A 15,593-nucleotide genomic window follows, 5' to 3' on the forward strand; every position below is an offset into this window, starting at 1 on the left:
ATAATTGCATTTTTTTTCTCATTAAACCGTTAATACGGCTATTTTAATTAAGTTAGAAGTGTACCTTTGGCTTTTAACAGATCTTGCTGTCATTTCCATCGTTTATTTTGTGATTAGATTACTCATATCATAGATACTGCTATCTAAAGTAGTTAGTTCCGAACACACATTCGTATAAATCATAACTTCATACTTTCAATAAGAAGTTAACCTTGTATTACGTTGTATATCCACGAAATCATTGGTACTTTTCAGTTCTACTGTCTACTCGTATACATTTTACTATCTGGTTTTATTATTATTATTATTATTATTATTATTATTATTATTATTATTATTATTATTATTTAAATCTACACTCAGATTTTAAGTTTTACTCTATGTATTTGGTATATTTGTGTGTTCTAAACTGTCCAACTAAACTTCACTCGTACTAAAAATAGGTCGAAGCTGTAATGAGTTGAATTTACTGATGATAATGAGGAACTAATACACATTCAGCAACCTCATTAAAGCCCTGACTGTTAAAATAGGTTGAAACTGTAATTAGTTGAATTTGCTGATGAGGATATACTAATGCCCGTTGAGCAACCTTTCAGGATGAACCTTCTGAAACACATGAAACAGTTCAAGGTCAAGAATACTGAAACAGGCCATCTGCTGCATAGGGCTCAGTTGTCAAAAGAGAGAGAAATAGTACCTAGGTATAGTTCAATCGCGTATGGCTTGTTCAGTAAGCTGTAAGAAATTTACAAGTACTAGAAGACATGCTGTTGTTGGGGTACGTTAATTTTAACGGAACTAAACCGTAAAATATGTTATTTTGATAGAGTTAATGAGGAATTTTGTTGGTTTTTGCAATAGCTGAAAAAAATACGAATTTTCACTTAAAATTTTGTTGCACAATGAGTGTGTTGTTAAACATAAAACAAAGAAACATTTTTTAGTATAATGTAGTTCATAATGAAAGAGCCTCGTTCAACGTTTCAGTACATACTTATTTTTACAGAAATGGCCTTACATCAAATAACGATTGACGTAGAAATCTGTCATTTTATTCGTAAACTTCTAAGTGGACTCAGTTTGTGACACTAATATACATCCACACGATATTACAATTCCTTCCAGACGTGGTTGAGTAAATCACTCATAATCAACAAAATTGCATTGATATTCGACTTTATAGTTTATTTACAGAAATTTGATTGGGTCATGGTCAGATGTGACAGTACTACATAAATATCCTGCTGGAAACAATTGCAGAGCATTCCCCGATAATCTATCACTCCTGTCAGAGTTTTATTTACTGGCTTCACATTTTTTGTTTATCATTCTGCCAGCTTACCTTCTTTCTTAACTTTAGGATAATTAATTCTATCAATATGAATATACATTAATTCTACAGTACATTATTGTAAAGCGAATGACCCTGTCTTTCTGAATGTACCCACTGCACAGTTTTGTCTTCCTGATCATTTCCGAGTTTAATGAGTTCAATGGTAGAAAAAAATAATTAATTGGTTCAATTTTCAACTGATTCAGAGTTGTCTGAAATGTGTGGAATGAATTAATCTGAATATTGAACCGCTCTTGTAACCTTCGCTCCTTGGAGGCTAGTCTTAAGTTCAAACTATTCCTTAAAAAAAAATTTAAAAATAAATAAATAAATAAATAAATAAAAACTATAGGTGAGAAAAGCCTAGCATGGTTGGAATTTATATCCACTTCATCGTTGAAAGTAGTGATATTTGAAACACTGTATTCTGCATCCTTCAATTCCCCTCTTCCATCTTTTGCCTTACTTTTTTAATGAACTCTCAAGTTTCGGTTCTCGCAGTTTTACCAAGTATCAAACTTACTCTCATCATACTTACTCTCATCCGTTAATTAATGTAAAAAGTCATCTAACCAAGAAAAGATTAATGACAAAAATGGACTGATCATGTACGTGTTGTGAAAGTGGGTGAGCAAGCATATGGTTGTTCACTAGACATGAAAATATTCTCAAGGTGAATGGGCCGGAGAGCTGACGGGCTATGTGAGAAGTGTATTGTCGTTCACCTTAGACAAGTTAAAAGTTTGAGAGAGGTAATTCAGATGATGTATTCAAGTAGAATCGCATGTGTTGTGCGAAATGCGGTGGGACAAGTCTTAGTGAAATTGAAAACCTGATTGTCTTTCAAAGTTGCTGCAGTAGTTATTGTGGCAGCACGTTGAGGTATAGTTTACATCTTAAAAGAGAATGAGTCTTCTATTTATAGATATATTCATGGAAACTGCACAAAATGCGATGAATTTCAGTGGCATGTCAATGCATTGATAGTGCTTGAGAGGTTAGCGTGGTCTCATCACTAAAAGTAGTTCCTTAGCGAAATCGTTGTTTTTAAGTTGTTTTGGAACTCACAAGTACAAATAAGAGGTCATCTGGTATATGAGTTAACACCAATTGCAGTTTGTAAGGTTTAACTCCAGAAGTTTGTTCAAAATTTTCTAGACTGTTCTCAAACATTTGTATCTCCCTACTGGCTCTATAGATTAATTTCCTTTGAATACTTTGGTATTTGTCTCGCATCCAATCAACTGGTTCATTTCCGCCGATGGTTCGAGCTGTGTAGTGCGATTCCTCTTAATAGGAAGCCAGTACTTTCGAAAATATAGTCACTCTATCATAATTTGTGTGGGCATAGTCTATCACCGCAAAAACCTTCCCAGCAGAAAGCGTTATGTTCATTACTAATGCCATGTAGTGGGTTGGAGCCATGCACTGCACATCTGAAATGTAGAAAAGAAATCACTCTTACAATATCAGTTGTTGGTTTATTGTTGTCTACAAAAATTAAAGGATATATTTAATATATATAAAAAAGTAATATATTTCATCGTTTTCAGATGTATATAAAAAAATTCAGGACAGGAATCAGGAATTTGGTTTTACTGTTTATTTCCACTATATTAGGTTTCTTCAGTTAGTTTTCAGAATTTGGCTCGTAGAGTATTGATGTTCAAAAAGTTACTTTTCTGCAACTCAAACTTTGGCGTACTTTATCAGCTTTGTGCAAAATTTACATGTATATGTTTTGCCAGTTTTCCATATTAAAATTTTCAGTGTTTCAAACCAGTGAACTGTTTTTACAAAACTGCTTGCCTGAAATAAGAAAGCGTATAATGTTCTAAAATATCTATCTATTTGATTCTTTAAAAAAAAAAAAAAAAAAAAAAAATGTAATGATGCGTATTCAGAAGTCGGTGTAGCGTTAGAAGATTCAATTCCAAACTAATCAAAACTAAACCAGAATATAAAACAAGTTCTATTGTTCTTTAATACCTAGCATGTTGTAAACTGTCTGTTTTCCTGCATTTCTGTGTATCACGCATTGATTCAGAAAGAATGGCTCAGCCCTTGAATCTTCTTTATCAGAGCCATGTCATAGTGTTATTTCTTAAATTTAACATTGCCGCATGATGAAGTTATTCTTCTAAACACCTTTGTGTAAGAAAATAATAATTAAATCTTCTTATATGGAAGAAACAATTATCGCAGGCAAGAAGACCTAACCGTAAGATTAGTATTGAGGATTTTCAGGCTGTTCATTCACATAAGATATGTACACAGCTTCGTTAAAGAAGTCCTTTTCTTCTCTCGTAACATCTCACAAAGTCTTTTGTTCAGAAATTTGTAAACGAGGTACCGATTTGGGTATTGCTTACCATTTGTGACGAAGTTTCCTTTCAAAAAGAACTAGTGTATCAAGAGTAGAGTGATCAACTGTGATTTGATGTTACATTATGGGATTGAGATTAAAATTATTCTCGGATTATGTCGTTCCCTAAATTGTCCTAATACCTCCTATTCTTTCATTATCGTTCTTTCAGGTTTGTCATCCGCGAAATACTACGTTCTTATTGATACATTTATTTAGTAGATAAGTTGTGACCAAGGCAGATAACATCTTTGAAAACTTACGATGTTCAGAGTAGTTATTAAAAGTTTCGTGTCTATAGGAGGATGTTCCAGATAATTATTATTAATAATAAGCGTGAGACAGATGGGAAAGCACTTGTAAAATACACAAGTCTACACTTAGAAGTGTCAGAAATTTAAGATACTTCCGTTGCATTTAATATCGCTGTTTAATCAACAAATTAAAGTAGTTATCGATTTGGAAACTAGAATTTTTCCTTCTTTATACTGCATATTGTTATAAATATACTTTTCTTCCTTGTGTCAATGAAGTAAATAAAAATAAATAAAACCTTCAGACACAAGTTAAATTCTTTCTAATCCTCAATAATCTTAAATCTAGGTTTAATACTAGTACCATAAATAAAACAGGACATTATAAATGAATCAGTATAGGTAGTTTGAATGAATAATTAATCCCCGTAAATTACATACCTGCTTTCCAATTTGAAGTTCCTTTTTAGACTGAAAAAAAAAAAAAATCAGTATATTCTAATCTTTCCTTTCAAATATGGGTTGATTTAGTGTGATTTAGATCTAACATTCTTTTGATGTTTCCAAATGTTAGCGAAAATAGTAAGAGTACACAATATATCGAGTAATGCGCATTAAATGTACGCAATTTTTAATTATGAAACACTGCCTTGTGATAAGTTTTCTGCTATACATTACATTGTTTTCCAGTTAGTTCTGTTAAGGTATGCCTCAAATTTTCGTGAGATGAAATCAAAATGAGAACATTTGAGTTCCAGATGTTTCATTGATTTTTATATTCGTTTCCATTTCTGCATATTTCATTGTGTGGTGGGCAAAGCGGTGTTTTGAGTTTTTTTTACTTGCAACGTCTAATAATCTGTAATGAGCAAAATAGCGAAGTAGTTAAATACAAAAAGGTAAAGTTATAAGTATGAATAGTGAAGAATTCAGAAATTTGTGTTTGTCCTTCAGTCCTATAGGACAATACCAAAGTTATTCAGAAATATATACATAGATTGCTAAGTGCTAATCATATCGGGATAGGATCAGTAAGAATGACAATGCTTGTTGTATTGAATATTTAGATTTTGACTAGTGATGAGAAAAATAAAACCGTACTCTTTATTATATAGTTCGAACAAATAAAACTCGAAGCTGACATGGATAACAATTACATAAAATAGGGAAACGTCATTACAACACACACACACAAAGTTCATTATAAGCGTTTTCACGTTAGCGAGAACAGGAGACAAGAAAAAAAAGGGGGGGATTAAAGGTCTAGGCACCATATTGGACGTTTGAGAGCAGCATTTCTGCTTAATTATTGTTCTTTCCCGACCCTATCTAATGAAGCTTCGCTTAGCGAAAGTGATTAGGGATACTTTCTTAATGTTCTGTGATAATTTTGAGTGTGTAGATATCAATATATAGATGGATAAGAACACATTCATTTATTCAGTGATTACTTGCATTAGAAATACTTTATCATTATCATGCTCCATTCGGATCAGGTAATTGTGTGATCCGATGACTTCATTCTTTGCTATCGTCATGTATTGTGCGGATCCTTTTCCACGTTGCAAAAAGCCCTTACCCCTGGGCAAATTGCTAGTTCTCGCGCCTTTGGTGCACGGGGTTCTGGGTTCGATTCCTTGTGGAAGAGTTTTCAAATTTAAGTGCATTCTATTTTAAACTGTACTACACATTCTATTTTAAACGCATTCTATTTTAGATTCACGACTTATAAAGCATTTGAAAAGATACGTTAAACTCGAAATAACTAATCAATCCACTTTGCAACGTAAATCTTCATTAATTTTAGAGCTAAAATATTGAGATGGGAATTGCCTATACTGGATCGAGTCGAACGTGAATTAAGATAACTTAGAAAAACCTGTCGCACAGAACATGTTGACCCGTAATTAGTGTGAGAAACGTGGTCGAATATTTATTGAGGATTACATGTAATAATTCAATTAATAACCCCCAAGAAATCTTTGACCGTAATTGTACGTTGTAATAAACGGTGTAAATACACAATACATACAAAATGCTTTCTCTGTGATGCCAGTCTACAGTAATTTGTAAGCATTTTTAATGCAGTGGGCCTCAAATTAATGTATACACTTTTTGAAAACAGAATATATCACTAATCAAAGCAGATAGGTGTACAGTTTTTATTACGTTGTGTACGTGAAAGATGTTGATACCAAGGTTACAATCACATTGCTTCACAAACTTCCCTGGAGATTGTGTGAAAGCTTGCATCACTGCAACAACACTTTCATTGTCCTTGAATTTCTCTTTCTTCCACAATAGCCATTCTTCACAACTGGTACCGTTCCATTGGCTTCAAGCTTGTCTCGAATTCTTGTAATCGTTAACCCTGTAGATGGCGGGGTCCAAATTCACCTCTCCAATGTCGTCGAACCTCATTCAAATTCTCCGTCTTCAAGTAATATTTCAGTATCCACTTATGTTGTTCAAACTATAACTGAACTTCTGCCAAAGTAATCCTGCAACAAACGAAAACGTAGTTAGGTTTTCCACTGCCTTCTGAGTTACTACACACAACAAATTATATACCTATCTGCTTTAATTTTGAGATCTTTTTTAAACATTGTATACGTTGAGACACCCTATATTTGCAGTCGATCACCAACCACTTGCCCTAGCAGTGGATTAGTATTGGTCATACCTATTACACACTTCCCATAAGAAATTATTATTTACTGTAAAATATTAAAATACATAATTTCTTTATAATATAGCGTTAATTTACGTACATTAAGGTATACTTTCCAAAATATGACGATATCTAAGTAATTCACATGCTTGCATTCTGTGTGCGTGGTTTGGAGTTAGTCACGAAAAGAAGAGAACGTAGTTCAAAACAAGTATTTGATTACAGCGTTATAGTCAAACAATTTTAAAATATTTTCATAGAAGTATAATATGAATTATTTAATATCTACGTAGAGTTAATAATTATATATAAAACACAAATATACTTTCATAGTGTTTTTTATATGCTTAACCTCATAAGGAGATTCGAAATACCAACGATTACTATGACGATCACATCAACAATTTTACAAGACTTGAGTCTGGTTAAGCAATCAAGAATTAAGTAAAAGTAACGTTTTTTTTTTTTTTTTTATAGATGTTAAGATGTTTGTAAATATTAAGTACAGCAAAAGGATATAACAGGTCACTAAATATTTGTTTTTCTTTCTAAATTTCAGCGTGCCCCGTCCCCTGATGGAGTGTTTATGGAAGGTCAGTGGGACCACAATTCAGGCCTATCACCGCCTCAGCATCGAGGATTAAATTCATGTAGTGGTGATACGGACGACATGGATAATCAAAAGGAGAGTCCATACATAGGAATAGAGAAGAGCCCAAGCACCAGTGAAAAATTGTCGGAGGCCAAGGAAGGAGCTCTTCGGACTACCAGTGCTCGTAGCACGCCAAATCTCGCAGATTCTTCGGACAGTTCCGGAAATGGTTACAGCTGTTTAGGAACCTGGCCATCTGCTGGTTATATCGCAATGCCTAGTAATAGCGACGATAATACACAGTTGGAAAGTAATTTCGCAGCACCCTTATACACTAAAGTAGGAAGCCAAGTAATGAATGGTGAACTCCCAGGGCCACCACAAAACGGCTACTGTAGAGTTGGTTTAACCCAAGACAACATGAAACCTGAAGTTCCTATCCCTAAACCTAAACCTGCAACCCTTGGTATGAAACCGAAAGGAAAACCAGCTAAAGGCTATGTGAGCCTGGCCAGCGTTACAGGGAAGCCAATGTTCGTTTCTGCTAATGCGCAAACACAACCACTGTCGCCAGCAATTTCACCTCCAGCGGGGCCTAGCTCTGCCCAGCGAGGCTACGTAACGCTCCCGCCTTCAGGGATCAATTCACGAGAGATCCCTATGTCGCCTGGGAAGAATTCTCAGGTAATAAGCGACGGCGGGGGAAAGAACCCTCCGTCGCTCATTCTGGAGAATGGGGAGGAAGACACCAGCCCTGTAGGTAAAGGAGGGAGTGGGACTCCTGATTCCTATTGTAGAGTTGGCTGGAATCCAACTCCAGCTCAAGTAATACCAGTGAAAGTGGGAGGGGATGAGTCAGGGGTGGGTGGTGCCAGTGAGGCTAAGAAAGTGCTAAAAAATGAAAGTGAAGAGCCTCCGAAGAAGGCTGAAGGGTATGTGACTGTGAGCAAACTGCCAGAGCAAGTTCAAGAAGTAGCTAAACCAATCAGTTCCAATTCAGGGTCTGGCTATGTGATGGTGCCAGATCAGTGGGTGAATGGTACTGCGTTAACGCCACCTTCACACTCCCCCACGTTACAGGACCAGGACTGGCTGAGTGATTTTAATAGTGAGGAACACAGTGTTAGTGGGAAAGAACAAAATGGGGGATATGTTCCTTACAGACAGTTTGATAACAAATCTACACCAATCATAACTCCCAAGACATTTCATGTCCAGTCAGAAGAACCATACACCAAAGTGTTTACTGTGAGTCCAGATAGTAAAGCAAAGTCACCCTCCATGATGGTGTAATACGTTTATATATAAATATATATGTATGTATATGTAAATTGAGGATTCCGTTTGCAATCATTTGCAGAACAAATGGAAGAATGGCAAGTGCGTTTCTTGAACATCCATCTTCCAAGTGGCGTATGCACAAGTCCAGTACTACTATTTTTTTTTTTTTTTTTATTTAAAAAGGAAAGCAAGGAAGAAGATGTAGCAGTATTCGATCGGACGCAAAGTGTGCTTAAGAAGTGCAACTTCATATAGGACTTCTTGATTTTAGTTTCTACTTTTATTGCTCTTGCCATGTCAAAAAGTGATTTTTATATACTGTACGAGGTACTTCTTAAAAGAAGAACTTGCTTGAACTTCTTTTTGTTAGAAATGTCAACTGATGTTAACACGTACCTTAATTTTTAAATTAATAACCGTATTGTTGATCCTTGTGTATTTTTTTAAATCGAAAGGAAACCATCAGAGCATGTTTTACGCAAGAATTGTCACATCGAATAATAAATGAAACTATTGTAATAGAGTATAATGCTTTCAGTGTACAGATCTCCAGTAACATCATCACTGTCCATCCATGGTGCACCAGAGATATATGTATAGAAGTTCGTATGGAATATCAATGCATTGATCTCTCGTTATTTTAAATGGGAGACTTTCTGTTGAATTTCTCAACGTATAAACGACCTGTTTCAGGTCTTGCCAAGTCAGTTTCTAGTGTAACAGTGTGCCTAGTATGTTTTGAAGTAAAATTTTTATTTTTATTTTGCAAATTCCGAAACTTAGAGAAGGATGAGTGAGTATTCTTCCATTCAACGGCGCTTGGGGTTGGTTAGAGAAAATAACGATATAGTATTATAATAGACCAGCTTGATCACAACAAATCATTGCTCATCTTTGTGCCTTTCTTTCTTCTATCACTACAAAGTTAAAAATTTAGAAAGAAAAAGATACCAAAGTCGTTGATACATTTACCTTTTTGATTTCCATAGTTTGAAAGTGATTTCCATAGAGATTGAAAGATGTTTAAAGAATATGACAGTTAGGATATGTTAAATGGTTAACAAGCTATGTGATGTTCGATGCCTTGATTTTTAGTTTTTAAAATATTTATCAGGATGCCATCCAAATAAAATATTAAGAGTGAAACTCGATTTCGGAGGGAAATACACTTCCCAACAGGAAAAAGGAAAAAGAAAATAATCTGTTGTATCGTGATAATCCTATAAAGTAACCAGATATATATAAACAAAATCTTGATCAAGATAGGGTAGTCAGTCAGACGGAAGATATGCACGTACTTTATTTTATGTTCCATATTTCCACAAAACACAGTCATTGTTTTGTTTTGATTTAAAGAAAACAAGTTTGTAGCCACAGTGGGAACAATTATATTTCTTTTTATGTTTGTGCGTAACTGATTTGCAAGTTTAACAAATTCAAACTAACCGCTTCCCCATGTTTTTAGACCGGTGATAACCTGATGTTTCTGTACCTGTATCAAAGGAAAATCATTATTGAATAAGGCTTTACAGAATTAAGTAAAATTTTTAAGAAACAATATATATGTATATCTTCAAATTTCTAGCTTTTATCCATAATGTATGTTCAGCATTAAGAGTGTTTCTATTATTCATTTTTTGTGTAATATGTCCATTTGTGTAAAACATCCCGATTTTTAAAAAAGGAAACAATATAATGGTAAATTAATTATCTGACTTAAATATAAGGTCCAACTTGGCTGGTTACTTGTATAGTTAGTGTATTTAAAAATGCGAGGAGAAACAAAACGTATATGGGAATGTTGAAAGGTATGCTTGCCATAAAGCTTTTTATTTCTTCTTTTGTACAAATGCAGTCAAGCCTTATTAGAAATTGAAGCCGCCCTTTAATGTTCTGATAATTTGGTGGAATAGTAATTATTGTTTTATGTATTATAAATGTTATAGTCATTAAAATATTGCACTATGCTTCTTCAACATAACATACATTATTGATTCTACTGTTGTGGTTTTTCCGTGATACTCAATTATGTGTTAGGGGTCTACTATTTTGTATGACTTTTTGTAATATTTAGTAAATAAAATACCATAATCATCATCATTATCTCTGCATTGTGTTGTTGTGTAGCTATAAAGATTATCCTTAGTCAAACCAAAAAAAAAAAAAGTTATCTGCTGTTAATACAACGAATATGCAGATTGTTATTCTTCGCCTCATGTTAAAAATCAAATTATGTTGTGTATATAAAATTAACTCTTACCAGTGACTCTCTTATAGGTATATAGTTTTATTTCTTTCCGTACGGATGCAGGATGTTAATTGCTGCATTTCTATTACAGAATGCCTCTATTGATGTTTTTGTGGCACAGTAATAAGGTTTGACTGCTGTAAATAGTTTTTAGTATGTAGACTTTTAGTTTGTACTGTTTGTAGTTGGAAGTTAAAATAAATTTGTAAATCGAATATTTGGACTTAATTGGTATTTGGTTTCACACACACATACAAAGACTCCTCTTAGTTCTGTATTACAAAGTAAGAAGGTTATCGTGCAAGTTTGAGAAACATTTTTCGAAGCAGATGAAGATTTATTCGAACTTATAGGAACCCATAGAAGGAGAAAAGGGCAGGATAACAATATTGCTGAAATAGTGTACATTTATTCTAAAGTACAGTAGAAGGTAGTAATGGATGGAGAAATTTTCCTTGCCCCACACTCGTCAACAACAGTTGTCACTTCTGTAGAGACAAATACTATTGTATAAAAAAAAAAAAAAAAAAAAAATGGATACTATGCAAAAAGCAGCAAGCATCTTTCCTGACAAGTGAGAAGACCTTCGTCCGCAACGAAATGTTTTCCATTTTCGTGATCCCCTTCCAAAAGAAGTTGAGATCAAAGGAAACAGTAACAACCATATTTCTTGAAAAGGGAAGTCCTTTGCCCACAACGTAACTTTTCTTTATTCTTGCAGTCCGTTTAAAAAAAAAAAAAAGAGTAAAGACTCATCACCAAGAGATAACGAACAAATCTTCTCTTCGCTTATATTTTTAACTTTGGGTAAAGCTCTGACACGTGTTTATAAAAGTGTAGTTTCTTTATAAACGTCCATATTAACAGTAGTTTTATTGCTCTTAATCTCAACTCCTATAACTTGTGTTTGAATACGCTTTATTCGTAAGATGAAAGTACTTTCTTTTTCTACAATTGCAATGAAGCAGGAAGTGTGTAAAAAGGTGGAGGCACAGGATTAACGTGACTGGACTGAGTACCATGTTGCAATTGGGAAGCTACGTGAATTAAGAAGAAAGAATTTCAACTTAAAAAGTCAGAAATTAAGGCAATAGGGAGGGGGCGGCAACAATGTAGGAACTACACACCACTCAATTAAAACGGATCAGAGCTCTTAGTGGATTAACGTTATAGCCAGACATTTTTTGTGTCTTTTTGAAAAGAAAAAATGAAATCTCTGCAACTAGATATGCCTCGTAACACAATTTATTGAACTCACTCACAAGCTCTCACTTTGATGATAGAAATAAAAGTATTTGTATATTTCGTTTGTAAATCCAGTACTCAAAAGATATATATATATATATATATATATATATATATATATATATATATATATAAAGTAGTATTACAATATAAAATGCGCATTGTTCATAATAATTCGCAAGAATTGAAATTATAATATTCTATAGAATTTATCTATTAGCAAGATTGACCCCATACGCAGATGAAATTATTGTAGATTATCAGTGCGGATTTAGACGAAGTTGACCAACTATCGACCAAATATTTACCATTCGCCAAATACTCGAATAAAAGTGGGAATACAATACCCCGGTACATCAATTATTTATTGATTTTAGAAAGGCTTACGAGTCGGTTAAGAGAGAAGCATTGTACAACATTCTTACAGAATTTGGAATACCGGAAAAGCTAATTAGATTAATTAAGATATGTTTAAATGAATCCCAAAGTAAAGTCCGTGTAGGGAAATTTTTGTCCACGAGCTTTCATATCGAGAATGGCCTGAAACAAGGAGATGCGTTGTCGCCATTATTATTCAACTTTGTTTTGGAATATGCTATAAGGAAAATCAAAGATAGCAACCAGGGCCTAGAGTTGAACGGTATTAACCAGGTTGTGGCATATGCTGATGATGTAAATTTAATAGGGGATGATAGAAGAACAATAGAAAGAAATGCAAGGTCTTATTAAACGCTTGCAGGGACATGGGTTTAGAAGTAAATGCAGAGAAAACTAAATACATGGAAGTTCGTCGGAATCGTAGTACGGTAAATTATGGATGCGTTAAAATATCGAATAATACTTTTGATAAAGTGGATACTTTCAAATATCTAGAATCAATATTAACAGACGAAAATCATATTCACGAAGAAATTAAATGTCGACTACAAGCAGGGAATTCGTGTTGAGTTCAAAATCTCTTGTTGTCGCGAATTCTGTTGAGGAATTTGAAGCTTAAAATATATGAAACGATAATCATGCCTGTTGTTCTGTATGGTTGCGAAACATGGTCGCTTACTCTGAGAGAACATAGACTGAAAATATTTGAGAATAAGATGCTGAGACGAATATTCGGAGCCAAGAGAAACGGGAATGGGGAATGGCGAAAACTTCATAACGAGGAACTACATAATTTATACGGTTTACTAAACATTGTTAGGGTCGTCAAATCTAGGAGGCTCAGGTGGGCAAGTCATGTAGCCAGGATGGAAGAAAGTAGGAACGCTTTCAAAATCTTAACTGGAAGACCAACCGGAAAACGACCAATAGGAAGGCCCAAGCGCAGATGGGAGGACAATATTAAGATGGATCTCGCAGAAATAGGAATACAAAGTAGAAACTGGATCCAGTTGGCTAAAGATAGAAGGCAGTGGAGAGCTTTTGTGAACGCGGCATTGAACCTCCGGGTTCCATAGGCCATAGTTAGTCATAGAATTTATGTAAGTTCATTACATTGCAGAAAAGGAAAAATGAAAGGAACCATCATCTGAAGGCTAAAGAACTCCATTGCTGCTTGAAAAATGTATGTCATGCATTATTTGGAGTGGTACTATCTAAATATACAAAATTCAATGGCCACCTTTTAAATTCAAGGATAGTATCACAATTTTGCTGCATAATTTGCTCGTGCTTGCAAATGTATTATGAACTAGTTGAAATGGCCGGGGAGAGTAGATTTATGGGAAATATTTGAATCCCCTTCCCCCTCGGGATACTTATTTCAATAAAAGTGTAATGACAAAAATCTAGAAGATATTTTACTTTTAGCATAAACAACCATTATTACTCGCTTCGCTGGGTTAAAATGAAAATTTTAAATACACAACTCCTTATCTCATGTGTTTGGTACCCGTGAAATATGCTGTTTTCGTTTTTAGTGTCAGCGATTTAAACGGCATCGAAAGTATCACTGTTCATCTCAGCGACACCGAAAACTATGATTAGGCACTAATATCGACAATTTTCGATCATTTTTACATATATATCTTCTCCAAGTTGCCGTCCTGAATTTTGATTTAAACGACATCCAAAGTGTCACTGTTCATCGCAGCGACCTCAAAAACTATGGATTCGGCACTAATATCGATCATTTTTTATAATTTTATGTCCCCCTCCTCCCCCATCGAAAATGTCACCGTTGATCTCACCGACCCCGAAAACTGGATTCGACACTAATGTCGGTCATTTTTGATCAGTTTTATGTATTTCCCTCTTCCCTCCCCCAAGTTGCGGGACTGAATTTGGATGTAAACGGGATCGGAAGTGTCACTGTTCATCTTAATGTCCCCGAAAACTATGGATTCGATACTAACGTTGATCATTTTTAAATGCCCCTCCCCTCCTTCCTCACCTAAGTTGCACTGTCAAAGTGATATGATAAAAACCATCTCTGGCCCAAACCTCATCTATGTTGAAAATTTGATCGTGATCGGTCGGGTGGTTCAATAATGATGAAGTCACAAAGACAGTCACTTTCATTTTCATATTTTGTATATGTATCTTCCTCCTCCCCATTCCATACACTGCACCGTCAAAGTAATATGACAAATATCATATCAGGCCCGAACCTCATGTATGTTAAAAAATTGATCGAGGTCGGACGGGCGCTTCAAGAGTTCCTAACCTTTATTGTCACAAACATAATCACTTTCCTTTTTACTTTTTACATATACCCACTCTCCCCCTCCCCCATGTTGCACCTTCAAAGTTAAATGAGAAAAATTATCCCAGACCCAAATGTCATCTATGTTGAAAATTTGATCAAGAAAGTTGGGTGATTCAAGAGTTAAGTTCTGTTTTTTATTATATGTAAATCTCCCCCTTCCCTCCCCCAAACCTCTAGGTTCTACCGTCAAAGTGAAAATATATATTAAAAAAAAAAAAAATCCAGGCCCGAACCTCATCTATGTTGAAAATTTGATTGAGATCGGTCGGGAAGTTCAAGAGTAAAGCTTTATTTATTTTTATAGATCTCTTCCCTCCCCTAAGTTCTATTGTAAAAGTGATATGGTAAAAACTACCCCAGCCCGAACCTCATCTATCTTGAAAATTTGGTTAAGATCGAATGGGTGGTTAGAGCGTGATGAAGTCACAAAGACAGTCACCTTTATTTTTTTTAACATACTAGCAGCGTTCACCCCGCTTCGCTGCGGTCACCCCGGAACGCAATAAACTTTGTTACTTAGATAATTTTTACTTTTTCGCTTTCAAGTGATATGATAAAAACCATAGAAGATTGCAGTAAATGTTAACATTATATCGCCTGTCATTTATGTTAACCCGCCCCGCTTCGCTGCGGTCACCCCGGAACGCAATAAACTTTGTTACTTAGATAATTTTTACTTTTTCGCTTTCAAGTGATATGATAAAAACCATAGTAGATTGCACTAATGTTAACATTATATCGCCTGTCATTTATGTTAACCCGCCGAGTGACACGGTCATGCGGGTTGCATATAAATACGTTTATTTTTACCTATGATGAACTAACAAAGGATTTGTACGTTATGGACACTTGAATGGTCAATTATCTCAAGACACTGGTAATTAAAAATTAAAGTGA

General features: G+C 34.7%; 1 protein-coding gene across 5 annotated transcripts in view; it reads left to right on the forward strand.

Annotated features, from left to right (window-relative positions):
* LOC145688161 (uncharacterized) overlaps positions 1-10,962 on the forward strand; it is a 351,061-nt gene extending 340,099 nt beyond the window's left edge. For all 5 annotated transcript variants that reach the window (XM_081761987.1, XM_081761989.1, XM_081761988.1 and 2 more), the window contains one exon: positions 7,186-10,962. In XM_081761987.1, coding sequence (XP_081618113.1) covers positions 7,186-8,511 — 1,326 coding nt within the window. In that variant the 3' untranslated portion in view covers positions 8,512-10,962. The remainder of the gene's footprint in view (positions 1-7,185) is intronic.
* Positions 10,963-15,593: the final 4,631 nt, after the last annotated feature.

Source organism: Thermobia domestica, chromosome 6, assembly GCF_964235325.1.
Source record: "Thermobia domestica chromosome 6, izTheDome1.hap1.1, whole genome shotgun sequence".
Classification (NCBI taxonomy): domain Eukaryota; kingdom Metazoa; phylum Arthropoda; class Insecta; order Zygentoma; family Lepismatidae; genus Thermobia; species Thermobia domestica.